General features: G+C 37.0%; 3 protein-coding genes across 3 annotated transcripts in view; all 3 read right to left on the bottom strand.

Moving 5' to 3' along the window:
* LOC147576692 (olfactory receptor 52L1) overlaps positions 1-14,559 on the bottom strand; it is a 455,531-nt gene that overhangs the window by 15,960 nt on the left and 425,012 nt on the right. The window lies entirely within an intron of this gene.
* LOC112865024 (olfactory receptor 52E8) lies at positions 6,047-7,010 on the bottom strand. Its single transcript, XM_025928072.2, has one exon. The coding sequence runs from the start codon at positions 6,983-6,985 to the stop codon at positions 6,047-6,049; it is 939 nt and encodes a 312-aa protein (XP_025783857.1). The 5' UTR covers positions 6,986-7,010.
* On the bottom strand, positions 12,643-14,124 carry LOC112865676 (olfactory receptor 52E4). Its single transcript, XM_086679411.1, has one exon. The coding sequence runs from the start codon at positions 14,116-14,118 to the stop codon at positions 13,183-13,185; it is 936 nt and encodes a 311-aa protein (XP_086535537.1). The 5' UTR covers positions 14,119-14,124; the 3' UTR covers positions 12,643-13,182.

Below are 14,559 nucleotides of genomic sequence, written 5' to 3'. Positions count from 1 at the left end.
AGCGCCATTTATACTAGAGTGCCTAAACAACTAGAATGTTCCAAGTCCAAAAGGATGAGGTCAGAGACTTGTAAAATCTGTAATCAATGCCTTAGACTTGCAAGGGAACTCAGGAAGGCTCATATAAGACAAATAGATTAGGACAGGAGGTAGAAGAGTAATTGCTGAAAAAGAGCCTCATTCTGCATGTCACCTCCAGGAGATGCTTATGCTTTCTATCTAGGTTTTTATCCGTGCATAGAATGAACAACAAAAGTTCAAGACCTGTATTGAAATCAGCAACATGTTCTATCAGGTATTCTGCAGCGCTGGGTAAAGGGGGAGCCTCCTCTGAGATCGGAATTGTTCCTTTGCACACCACTGAGCAGGACTAGTTCAGGAGTCACTGCCAAATGCCAGATTCGTATCAACCCACATGAGATCCACGCTCCCAAGCCATTCCAAATATACAGGTGGAGAGCTAAATTAATGCAGACATGTTCATGATGTGGTGGAGGGAAAGAGTATCATCTTACTTTTATCAAACGAGGCCCTAGTATTAGGAAAGTAGTAAAAGATAGGCTGGAAAAGTCACTAATGATGACTGAGTTCTGCCAAGAGGAAAGTGATGTCTTTAAATAAACCTATTGTTTCTTTCAATTGTCCTGCATTTTTTACCTACAGCTTATATATGTAATGCTAAAACTGCTTGATAAAAGGGAAGACTAAAGCAAGAGTGAATATGTCTGTAAACATGTATTGTATAGAATGCATAAATCAGAATAAAAAAATTCATTGCATACTTTTAAGAAGATACATGCTCTTCAGAAGCTGAAGATATTAAACAATTGGTATTCTTCACCATTAGTTACAATGAAATAAAAATAGAAAATGTATTGATCTGATTTGGGAAAAAATTGAGAGTGTCAAATTTTTTTGATATTAAATACAAAAGAAATTATGAAATAAGCAATAACATGATAAAATTAAGTAGAATTGGGCTAAAAGAGAGTTAGAAATGGGAGGAAGAGGAAGAGAGACAAAGAGAGGAAGAAAGAACAGAGCAAGGGGGAGAGGGAGAGGGAAATGAAGCAAGACAGAACAGAGAGTGAGAAAGAGAAAATAGAAGAGAAATGCAATAATACCTCAACAAAATAAGTTATTTGACTGCTTAGTTTTCTATTTTCCTTATTATTAAAGTGGGTATGCTTGTTATGAAAAAAATGATAAAATACTAAAATATGCAAAAGTACCTGAAATTCTACCAATTAGAAATTTTAGGTGAAATATGTAAACTATGTCCTCCAAATTAAGATTTGTATCATATATAAATATGAATTGCCAATTTAGTGAGGGGATTAAATTAATAGACCTGAGTTCAAACCTTCCCAACCAAAAGTTTAAGTACATATAGCAGCCAAACCTGTACCCAACTCACCAACCTCAGGGACAGCCAGTATTGGAAGAAGCTACAATCTTGGCCAATAATTGTTCCAAGTGTGTCTCAGCATCACAACTGTAGTTCAAGGAGAAAAGTTTATACTGAGATTGAAAATCCTCTTCCTGATGGGGAGTAGCTGCTCTTCTGGGCCCACATGGGATGAGAATATGAAAGATAATGAATTCACAAGTTCTCATCACAGGTTTATGGGCAGAAAAAAAGCACAGGGCACAGGAATCCCTTGGGACATTCAAGTTTCTCCCTTTAACTTCCCAGCTTGAAAACATTTCTCATTTACTACCAACCCACTCTTTCTAATCTTTCGCCATCAATCCCCCAAGAGTCAGTCTGTAATTTCTCCCTCTCATTACCCACAGCTGTTCTACCCCCTAATGATTGTGTCACTCTTTTCCAGCAAATATCATTTACTTGATCTAGAAGTCAGGTTAGCCATTAAGCAAGCACTCATTTAAAATTAACTATGTAGTCAGTCATGTTTTGTATATGTAGATCTTTCCCCCAAGAAACTTATATTCTGGTTGCATAGTTAATACTAACCATGTATAAATATGCAAATAACTAAGGTTTTTTTAAGTTTATTTATTTATTTTGAGATAGAGAGAGACAGAGCATGAGTGAGGGAGGGGCAGAGAGAGCAGGAGAGAGAGACAATCCCAAAAAGGCTCTGCACTGTCAGCACAGAGCCCAATGTGGGGCTTGAACCCATGAACCATGAGATCATGACCTGACCTGAAATCAAGAGTCAAACGTTTAACTGACTGAATCACCCATGCGCCCCACAAATAACTAATTTTTTAACATATATGGAGCCAACTTTAAGCAGGGAACTAATGAGTTTTCTAGACTTTCTAACTCAATTTCCTTTAGAAGAGGCTTAGAAGGTGGTACAATAAAAACTGCAAAGTAAAATAGAAACAAATTATTTGAGGACATCATAGAAAGATTATGTACTGTGTTTAGCCTGGATAAGTATAGAATCATGAGATACTGGCTTTCTTCTGAGAAAGAAAATAGCAGCTCTAATATCTGTCAACTGATAGCCGACCTGATAATAACATCTTGACCGTAACGATGTCCACTTAATATAAACAGTTTCACTAAGTATAAACATCAGTCAAGGTCACTTTGTGTTTGTGTTGATGGAGTGAAACATAAACCCTTCTATAAGCATGTCTGAGTGGAGACAAAAACTTCTCCCACTTTCTATATAAAAGTTATTGATATCCAGTAATAGAATTAGTTCTTTCCCTGAAAGCATCTGCTTCAGAAAAATATCCCCTAATCAAGTCCAAATCCAATATCAAATCTTTCCTTAAACACTCTTACTGAGACCCCTAACATTGCACCACTGCATGTGGTATTTCTTGTTGTAACAGCTAATAAACCTTCCTTTTTTAAAAAGTATAAATATACTCCTGGTGGCTGTTGGCTAGAGAGCATTGATACTCCCTATGTATAAGAGTGTTGGATGGCCCACGTGCTCACCAGTAACTGGCATTCTGAACATTTTTTAAACCACCAAAATGGGTTCTAATGCTGCCTCATAGTGTTTTATCGTGCATTTCCCTGCAGTCCAGTGATGCTGAGCATCTTTTAATGGGTTTATTTGCCATACATATAATTTTCTTTGGTGAAATGCCTCTTCAGATTATTTGTCCAGTTTTTAAACTGGGTTGTTTTATTATTATTGAGTTTTAAGAGTTCTTTATGTATTCTAGATACAAGCCTTTCATGACATATACATTTTGTACATATTTTCTACTACTCTGTAATTTATTTTCTCCTTCCCTAAAGAGTGTCTTTTAAAGAGCAATTTTTTTTTATTTTTTAAGGTTTTATTCGTTTTAATGTCTATTTATTTTGAGAGAGAGAGAGAGAGAGAGAGAGAGAGAGAGAGAGAGAGAATGTGTGCACAGCACACAAGCAGGAGAGGGGCAGAGAGAGAGAAAATCCCAAGCAGACTCTGCACCATCAGTGCAGAGCCCAAAGCAGGGCTCAAACTCATGAACTGTGAGATCATGACCTGAGCTGAAGTTGGACACTTAATGGACTGAACCACCCAGGCTCCCCTAGTTTCATATTCTTTATCCCTTAAAATAATGAGGTATCAAATACCCCCTTGATTTAGACATTTTATGCTGGATGTGAGCTGTAAAATATGTGATGGGGATTAAAGAGTACACTTGTGATGAGCACAGGGTGATGTATGGAAGTGTTGTATCACTACATTGTGCACCTGAAACTAATATAACACTGTAGCTATACTGAAATTAAAATAAAACCTTAATAGGGGCGGCTGGATGGCTCAGTCAGTTAATCGTCTGACTCTTGACTCTGGCTCAGGTCAGGATCTCACAGTTGATGGGAAAGCTGGAAATATCACCAAACACCATTAATGTCTAACTTAGATGGGCCAAGCAGATATTTTTAATTTTTATCTTGTGTTACTAAAACCCATATTTGCAAGTGATATATTCTTCCTCAAAAATCTTCAGGAACATTTTTTTTTTCTTACTGGGATTATTTCATCCAAAGGTCCAAGTTGCTGTAAATAATGTTACTAATTTTTACATTTACTTATGTCTGAATGTGATATTATTTTTGTTTGTTAAAGTACCAACAGATAAGCTCCTCTGTTATGAATTTGGGTGACTAAAGCTTTGTTACCTTATTTAGAGTCAGAGGCTTTGAATATACTGATCAGCTTGACAATTAGTTTGTCTGATGTCTCCTTATTCAATTACCCTGGTGTGCTCTCTTGGCCTCTTAGATTTTCTAAATACAAAACATTTAACTGTAGTATATGAATATTGCTAACCAATATTATATTTGAATATCTATGCTGTCCTATTTACAGTATTTTTGCTAGAATTAACTACAAGATTTAAAATATTTTTTTAACGTTTATTTATTTTTGAGACAGAAAGAGACAGAGCATGAACAGGGGAGGATCATAGAGACAGGGAGACACAGAATCTGAAACACTCTCCAGGCTCTGAGCTGTCAGCACAGAGCCCTACACAGAGCTCGAACTCATGGACCGCGAGATCATGACCTGGGCTGAAGTCAGACGCTCAACCGAGTGAGCCACCCAGGCGCCCCATAGAATCAACTACAAGATTTAGAAGGCTGTATCTAATTTTTTTTTATTTCTCTATGACACTTTCTGGTCATGCAGTCGAATTTCCATGCTCATAAACTGAGGAAGAATCAGAGGTCTTAAATGAAGTAAAAGAGAACACAACTCTGGCAGACTCTCGTGAATGTAGTTTCAAATAACCTCTTCTTAAAAATCAAAACAAAACAAACAAACAAAAAAACTAGGTTTTTTTTTGACTAGGTCAATAATTTTCCATGTCATTATTTTAGAAATTCAAAAAAGGTCAAATACATTTCTAGTTTTGTGTGGCTAACTTTAATATATTGGCCCAGCATTTGGGATATTTATTGAATACTATTACAAAGTTTCTAAAAATAGCCTTCCAAATATAAGTTAATATGTAATCTTATAGCATAATGTTTTTTGCCTTAATAGCCTAACTCCCATCATTGTTTTCTCAGGACATAGGATTCTGTCTTTCCATTTGTCTATCACCAAACAGTGACATATAATTGAGCACATGTAGAAGTTAATGAATATTCATTTAATAAATATATCTTTCATTGTTATGCACCATTATCCCTGCTCTCTTTATTTCATTTCTTTTTTTTTTTTTTTAATTTTTTTTCAACGTCTATTTATTTATTTTGGGACAGAGAGAGACAGAGCATGAACGGGGGAGGGGCAGAGAGAGAGGGAGACACAGAATCGGAGACAGGCTCCAGGCTCTGAGCCATCAGCCCAGAGCCTGATGCGGGGCTCGAACTCACAGACGGTGAGATCGTAACCTGGCTGAAGTCGGACGCTTAACCAACTGCGCCACCCAGGCGCCCCTCTCTTTATTTCATTTCTAAATGCATGGCTACTATTTCTCTAGATATCTGGAGCCAAAATCTCAATCATAATTTTTTTATGGAGAGTTTTTTAATCCATAGTTTACTTATATGAAAATGCAAATAGTAACAATAGCCACATCATAGAATTCACACAAGAAATAGGTGTGTTAATGTAAGTAGATTATTTAGAACAGTATATCCTAATGAGTTAAATAATGTCATTGTTATTATTTCAAGAATTCTGTCACCAAAATTATCTAAAATCCCTGAACAAATTCCACTCTGTTGACTTCATATTTCTTCTGATGATTCTAAAACTACCTGACTTAATAATCTACTTCTCACAAATAGTTGAATTTTCAGATGAATCTTTTAGCGATCCTAAGCATCAAACTTTCATTTGAAAATTTGTGAATATGGCAACTACTTTATAGAACTACCTTGATTATCAAATAGCATAAATATAAGCACTGTGTAAGAGATGTAATAATTACAAATTGTAAGATTATCACCAATAAGTTTATTATCTTTAAACTCAAAAGATTATAGAGAAAGAAATGTTATTACTGTTCATATTCACCTTTGCTACGTCTCTTCTTTTTAGACAATAACCCCCTTTTAATAAGCAAAGGGAGCAAATATGAACTGTAATTCTAAGACTACCAATGGTTAACTGTCTTTTAAAAAGATCCTCAAAACCTGCTCCTTAATCTGCTTGGTCCTGACCCCATAGATTACAGGATTGAGAGCTGGCGGAACAACCACATATAGGTTGGCTAAGAGGATGTGGATATATTGGGGGATATTGTGGCCAAAACGGTGTGTCAAGAAAGAGAAAAATGCTGGTGTGAAAAAGGCTAAGATAACACCAATGTGAGAGCCACAGGTGTTGAGAGCTTTGAACCGGGCCTCCCAGGAAGGCAGGCAGAAGACAGCATAGAGGATCCTGACATAGGAGAGAATTATAAGGAGCACATCCAATAATAAAATAGACATATCCCCAAGACCAAATATTATGTTGACTTTGATGCTGGAACAGGCCAGGCGAGCAATGCCCATGTGTTCACAGTAGGTATGAGGGATGATGTAGTGCCCACAGAAGGGCAGCCTCAGGAGGAGAAATACCAGAGGAGCCACCATGCACAGGCTCCTCAGAATAGCCATGCCTGCAATGAGGCTGATGATTTTGCTGGTGAGGATCATGGTGTACCGAAGGGGTTTACAAATGGCAACATAGCGGTCAAAGGCCATGGCCACCAACACAATGCTCTCCATGGCAGTGAAGAAGTGGATGAAGAACATCTGGGAAAGGCAGCTTTCAAAAGATATATCCCTGAGGCTGAACCAGAAGATGCCCAGCATTTTGGGGATGGTGGCTGTGGACAAGCCCAGGTCGATGGAGTCCAACATGGCCAGGAAGTAGTACATGGGCTCATGGAGACTATGCTCAGTCTGGATTACAAACAGGACAGCAGCGTTCCCCAAGAGTACAACAAGATACACAAAGAAAAAGGGAAATCCAATCCAGACGTGCACATCTTCTAGCCCTGGGATACCCAGGAGGAGGAACGAAGAAGGATGGAACTGGGTGTCATTAGGCATAGCCATTCTTTCTGCTGCAGTGTTTGCACAATTCTTTGTGCACATCAGAGACAATTATTGACTTCTCATTAGTGAATTCTTCTCCTCTTCTCCCTTTGTCTAGATTCCTAGTAAAATGCAAAAAGCACTTTCATCTTCCCTTACTCTTTTTCAGAAAGAAGTTAAATAATTATTTTAGCTAACAATACCATATTATATACTTCAAAATTGCCAAAAGACTGTATCTTAAATGTTCTCACCCCCAACAATAAATTGATAATTATGTGATGTGGTAGGAGTGATAGCTAAAGCTATGGCGGTTACCATATTATAATACATAAATGCATCAAATCAACACACTGTACACTGTGAACCCACACAATGCTTTATGTCAATTATATTTCAATTATTTTAAAAAGGAAAGAAGATTAAACACACTCCTTACTGTGTGCTATCCTCTCCTGAACATCATCTGGCACCAGGAACAAAACCAGCCTTAATCTGCTGCCACTCTACCTAATAAAAAGAGAGACATAAAGACAAGAGGGCAGAAGAATATCTCCTGCACAGTTGAAATTCAAACTCTGGAGTGTAGCCAGAAATAAACGAGAAAGATAAAATTCCATAGTCTATGTATCTGATCGTGTTCCACATATTTTTACTTACTGTGCATAGTGCTTTCTTTGGTATTTGTAATCTCAATTATTCCCCTGTTAGGGAATCTAAAATTCCTGAAATGTAGTGTGCATAATCCTGTGTGTATGTGTGGAGGGGGTGGGGGGGGCGGGCTAAATGTATAAGGGGCACTAAAGAATCTACTCCTGAAGTCATTGTTGCACTATATGCTAACTAATTTGGATGCAAATTTTAAAAAATTAAATTAAATTTAAAAAATCCTGTGTGTATGTGTGCATGTGTGCATATGTGTGTTTATACATTTTTATAGGTTCTTGCAAATACTAGATATGTGACTCTTAGAGCAGAAGAAATTATTTATCTTTGTTTATTCATATGCATGAACAAACTGCCATATGAAAGTTCTCAATTTAAACATTTGTAAACAGATGAATTAATTAAAAAGAGACGGGACAGAAAACACTTTCAATGTCTTATTTTATAAAATAAATACTCAATTCTATCATAATTTAGTTTTTAAAAAATTTACCTATAAGATTTGAAAAATAGATAATGACTAAGAAGGGGAGATATTTGACAGTATTTTGCAGTTATGATGAAAGATGAATTGAGAGATTATTTTAATCTAGGTAAATTTATCATCTGGAGAGTACATAAGTAAACATATACAGTAAATAAACTGTCCAGGTATAGGCCAGCTGGGGGAGGGGAGACTAGATATTTGGGGCTAGACAGCTTTCAAATATATCTCTGTCTTGTATCCATGGAGACAGGGCAGGAGCATCTTAGACATCCTAGAATTCAGTTCCTACCAAGATTCTATCTTAGCTCTCAGGTTTTTATGGGTGTCTCCTTTAAAGTAATATCGGAAGAAAAAGTATCAAGTGATTTTGTTTTACAGCATTTATCCAGAATATGTGGGAATTCTGAACTTATTTATAGAAACTAAAAATTTAAAACAAATAAGGGAGAAGTCCGTTACTGCACAGTTTATTTGAGAAAAGCTAGTCATAAAGAAAATGTGACAGTGATTGTCACATGCAGAAAGCTTAGATTCAACTTTTGGAATACTTGGTTGTTGGAATAAGAGCTGACAGGCATCCATTAAAGATAAATACATATAAAGGTCAGTACATCCTACTTAAAATCCATAACAAGACAAATGACTTGCTAACTGTGCCCATTTGAAACCTATGAAGGATAGCAAAAAAAAATGAGAGATAATTTTGTAATTGGAGAAATTGTCTCAGGAAATATATGTCTGTGTGTGTGCACATGTGTAGCTAAACCTGGTCTGCTAGGGCCGGAGAGGAGACAACTGAAGTTCTCAATTTTGTAATGTGAAACTATCAGAGATAGTTTTTGCCTTTCATTAGTGAAGAATATGCAAGGTAAGTGGAGAGGTTCTCTTCACAATTTATTCCATCAAATATTTATGAGGTCCTCTGTGCACCAGCATTGATTAGGAAATTTGAATACAAGTTCAAAGAAAACTTGTCACATACTCTCAAGGAGGCCATTAAATGGAAAGGGAGATAAAATTCCAAAAATGAAATTAAAAAATTGTATTGCAAGTGCTATGTTAGAAATATATAGAGAATGTTGTAGGTATGGAGGTAGATCAAGAAAAATGCCATGAAGGAGGTTCAACTGATGCTAAGATTCACAGAACAATTTTCAGCCAAAGAAGGAAAAAAATTTAATCTATATAGAATGAAGAGAAAGAACAAACTGAAAATAAAAGTATGGTGGCCAGTCAGGGCATGAAAAAGGAATCTGTTACCGTCTTGATGATTTTATCTAGAAATTCACTAGATTGACAAACAGACTGTTAATAGTTTCATGTCTTGGTCACTCTTGGGGCTCCATATAGCAGAAACTTAGAATATAAAATAGGGCTACATCCCTAGAAAATCAACGTGTCCCACTTAGTTCTGTAGATTTTCTAGGAAGTCTTGCAAATTGGTGCTTCTGAGAAAAACTCATTTTCAGTCTGTAAACACTGATCAAAGCAACCAATTACTTCATCATTCTGTAATTATTTCATCATCTATTCACATATCCTCCAATCTGATGGGTTTAGAAATAAGACTGGGTCGTAGCCCTTCATTTGACCTGTTACTTCTAAGGTGATACATGGGATTACATCTGTCTAACCAACAATCATTTCCTCCATGTGCCATCCTCTTAGTCTACTTTACTCCACTAACCTCCACCACACCCCAATATCCACATTCCCATTTCTGGAACTGCCAGCAGAAGGAGAAGAAATGATGGACACCTCCTCATGCTTGCCTAATCTTGCAGTATCATGACCTTTTCACTTTTATGCAACCTTATTCCCTTCCTCAGACGCTTCATCACCATAGGTCTTATTTAAAAAAAAAATCTACATTTCATGGCCATGCTTCATGATTCATTTACTCCCAAATTGATTAATTAAAAAGAATTTATTAGTCACGTTTACAATACCTGACACAGTTCTAGAAATAGAGAAAGCAAGTCCTTGCCCTCCTGATACTCACATTCATGCAGCTGTATAAATAGTCAGAAGAGTCAGAAACAATCGGTAAACTGACACCAGATACATTTGTGCATCTCCTTCCACATCTCACTCTTTAGTTTTGTGTGTGAGATTTTGCATGGTCATAAGTACAAGTGCATGCCGTAAAGGTGTACCCTCAAGAGGTTAGGAGTATGAGCGTGCATTCTCTCTTGATCTTGTTTTCATGTTCATCTGTCCTCCATCTCTCCATACTACCTTGCCTGCCATCAACTCTTTCCCCATCCCTTTTGGTATTTTTCACAATTTAATCATGATATGACTTACATTGGTCTCTAAATCTCTACAAAATGTTCCTTGGCATCTTCTTGGGACATGTCACTTATTATGGAAATACCTATGAATGGAAAGTATTTATATTTTTCTTACAACCCCACACCCCCTGGGATGGGGACATAGAGTGTCTTGGAGATCCATTCCCAGAGGATTCTAATTATTTGACCTGTCTGGCAGGTACCAGAAAATAACCCCTCACAGGATGCATCTTTATTTGTCCTGACTCAAAACTCACTTACTGTGAACAGCCTCTTCCCTATTAGTCAAAAACAAGTAATAGAAATTGTCTAAGATTGCAGCTTCCTGAAGCAATAATATTATTAGAGCTAATAAAAGGCTGACCAAAAAAGTTAAAAGAAAAAATTGGAAAATGAATTGACCATACAGAGTTTTTCAAAGTTCTGAAATATTTCTTAACTATAAAGACACATACATGTACATGACTACACACATCCCCAGGAAAGACCTGAGAAATCCCTAATCTGTCATCTTTGATGAATATTGAGGAAATAATATCAAAATGAAGAATGTGGGGTGTCGGGGTGGCTCAGTCGGTTGGGCATCTGGCTCTTGATCTCTGCTCAGGTCATGATCTCACAGTTTTGTGAGTTCAAGCCCTGCATCTGGCTCTGCCCTGGGAGCATGGAGCCTACTTGGGATTCTCTCTCCCCCTCTCTCTCTGCCCCTCTGCTGCTCGCACTCTCTCTTTCTTTAAAAAAAAAATCTTAAAAAAATACAGAATGCAGTTCATTCTATTAGAAAATATCTGGTGTACTCCAGAAGTCATTTCTCTCATCTTTCTGTCACACACACACACACACACACACACACACACACACACGGGGTGGGGTTGCTACATTGCAGAATGCACATATTTTCAATTTAAAAAACTACAGAAAAATATCTCACTGAGTACAGATAAAAAAGTCTTCAACAATCTATGAACAAATCAAATCCAACAGCATAGTAAAAACAAATTATATAGCATGACCAAATGTAGTTTATCCCAGAAATGCAAGGTGGTTCAAGATAAGAGAAACAATCAAAATATCACATAACATTAATGAAATCAAGGGGAAAAACCACATAACCCTCTTAATTAATGCAGAAAGAACATTTGACAAAACCTAAAAAGCTTTCATAACAAAAACATTTTACAAATTTAGAGTATAAGAAAACTTCCTCGACATTATAAAGGGCATTCATGGGAAAAACAAACAAACAAAAACTGCAGTTCATATCATAGTCAATGGTGAAAGATTGAAAATAATCTCTCTAAGATCATACACATGAAAAGAATGCCTGCTTTCAACATTGCTGTCTAAAAATTTACTGGAAGTTCTAACTAGAGCAATTTGGCAAGACAAAGTCATTCAAATATGAAAAGAAGGAGGGAATCTCTCTCTCTCTCTCTCTCTCTCTCTCTCTCTCTCTTTCAAATAAATAAATAAACTTAAAAAAAAGAAAAGGAGTAAACTATATATGTTTGTAAATGATATAATCTTATATAAAGAAAATTATAAAGAATATACAAAACATCCATTAGAACTAATAAATGAATTCAACAAAGTCACACAATACAATGTCAACATACAGAAATTAGATATATTTAAATTCCACCAGTGAATAATCAAAAAGAGAGTTGAGAAAAATTCCATTTACAATAGCCTCGAAAAATAAGAACATACATATTTAGGAATAAATTTAACCAAGAAAGTGCAAGATTTGTATATTAAAAGCTATAAAACCCTGATAAAGGAAAGTAAAATATATTCTCTAGATATATCTGGAGTTTGAAAATGGGACTACATATTGGAAATCTGCATTATTAATAAATTATATTCAGATTATTCTGGACTTGATATCAAGATTGGCTTTGTGCTTAAACCATAGATTATTCTAATTTCCTTTTCAAAATTTTCTAAATTTTGAAGGGAAACAGTATATATAGCAAACAAGGGAAATTTTAGGCACAATTCAATTGGAACTAGAAACAGAACACATATAATTATTCACATCTAAAATGACTTTGCTGTAAGTGAGGAAATAATGTCATGTATACCTAATCCTAAACTGTAGTCTTTTACATTAGCCAATTCACAGAGACTGAATTTATTGGGTAAATAGTAAGGAGGAGAAAGAGAGAAACAGATAGAGAGGTAGAGAAAGACAGAGAAAGAGAAAAATTGAAATTGAAGGAATTGGGTTAAAAAGAAGAAAGGGAACAAAAATGACAGTAAGAACAAGACAGGGGAACCATTAAAATGAAAATGAGTAATGACTCTAGAGAAGGAAGACAAAACTTGAGGATTAATATACAGAATATAAATCTGTGGAACAGATGCACTAGTTTAGACACTGTCACCAAGCCATGGCTTATACCTTATTTTCCTCATCTACAAAGTGAGATTGTTGAATCAGTGTTCCTTCAGGGTCTAAACGTACCTAAAGAGAAGACACATGGAAAAATGGGGAGTGTTCTCATCTTTTCCCACCAGCCATTCTACTCCCAAACCACTGCTGCCTCCAGGACATCTTCCTTTTCCATCAGTGCTTTCCCTTCGTCCAGTTACATGGGGTGGGTGGGTAGAGCAGACAGCAAAGTTACCTGTCAACTCTAAATGAATTCCAATAAAAAATAAAAATCTGGCTACTGCTATCTACTCTAATAGGAAATTTGAAGCAGAGCTCAGATGATTAAAATGTGGGTGGTATGTGGATATATTTTCCAAATGTTGACACAGAACTATTATTTCTGTACAAATATCTTCACAACTCTCTCTCGGATGTGTTTGGTCCTGACTCCATAGATGACCGGATTAAGGGCCGGTGGGACAACCACATAAAGATTAGCCAGAAGAATGTGGATATAGCGGGGAATGTTTCTGCCAAAACGGTGTGTCATGAAAGAAAAAAAAGCTGGCGTGTAAAAGCACAGCATGACACAGACATGAGAACCACAGGTATTGAGAGCCTTTAGCCGGGCATCCCGAGAAGGAAGGCGGAAAACAGCTCGAAGGATAAGCACATAGGAGGAGGCAATCAGGATCACATCCACAATGATATTAGAAATCACCATGAGCCCATAGATAATGTTGACCTTGATGGGTGCACAGGCCAACCGGGCAAGACCCATGTGCTCACAGTACGTATGAGGGATGATGTGATGCCCACAGAAGGGCAACCTCAGAATGAGAAACACGAATGGAGTCACAAGAATTAAATTTCTTCCAACAACAAGAGAAGCTAGGATGCTGATGGTTTTATTGGTGAGGATCATGGTGTACTGGAGAGGGTTGCAGATGGCAACAAAGCGGTCATAAGCCATGGCCACCAGGAGAACAGTCTCCATTCCTGTGAACATGTGGATAAAGAACATCTGGGCAAGGCAGCCCCCAAAGCTGATCTCCTGTTGGTTGAACCAGAAGATGCCCAGCATTTTGGGGATGGTGGACGTGGACAGACCCAGATCGATCATAGACAACATGGCCAGGAAGTAGAACATGGGCTGGTGGAGACTGTGTTCAGTCTTGATCACAAAGAGAATGGTGATGTTCCCCACAAGGGCAATCAGGTACACAATGCAGAATGGGAAAGCAATCCAGATATGTACAGTTTCCAGTCCTGGGATTCCTAGCAGGTGAAACAAGGGGGGATGGAAGTGGGTGTCATTGATGGAAGTCATTCTCCCAGCAAGTGTCATTGAATTCCTGTTGAGACGTAGGTATCTCACTCTCTTTATGATCTTTTCTTTATCAAGGTCATAGGAAATGAAGAGAACCTTAACTGGTGTGCTGGAGGTAATAGCAGGAGTGGTTGATTGCAAACTTGAGAGATTCTGCTCTTTCCAGAGGGTAATTGAGTAACTCTCAATACATGTTATTGTTCTGAGATGAATTGTGGGTGATATTATGTGTACCTTTAACTTTTGTAATAATGTGAGTTCTTTGAAGGACCTTATAGTCTTTCACCTAGTAGTGTATGCTTATCTGCTTGATATTTTCTTCCATTTTTTTTTTCAAATAGCTCCTTTTTTTATTTTTGGGAAACTGCTATACCCGGTACTTCTCAAAGTGCGATCTGGTGTTAGAGAATCCAAAGTCCAAATGAGAAAGACCGAATTATA

The sequence above is a fragment of the Puma concolor genome, chromosome D1, assembly GCF_028749965.1.
Source record: "Puma concolor isolate L17-30 chromosome D1, mPumCon1.1.hap2, whole genome shotgun sequence".
In the NCBI taxonomy this organism is placed as follows: Eukaryota; Metazoa; Chordata; class Mammalia; order Carnivora; family Felidae; genus Puma; species Puma concolor.
This window is presented reverse-complemented; position numbering and strand designations above follow the sequence as displayed.

Coding starts and splice junctions, on each gene's coding strand:
- LOC112865024 (XM_025928072.2), bottom strand. CDS start 6,985: ATGGCTATGCCTAATGACACCCAGTTCCATCCTTCTTCGTTCCTCCTC.
- LOC112865676 (XM_086679411.1), bottom strand. CDS start 14,118: ATGACTTCCATCAATGACACCCACTTCCATCCCCCCTTGTTTCACCTG.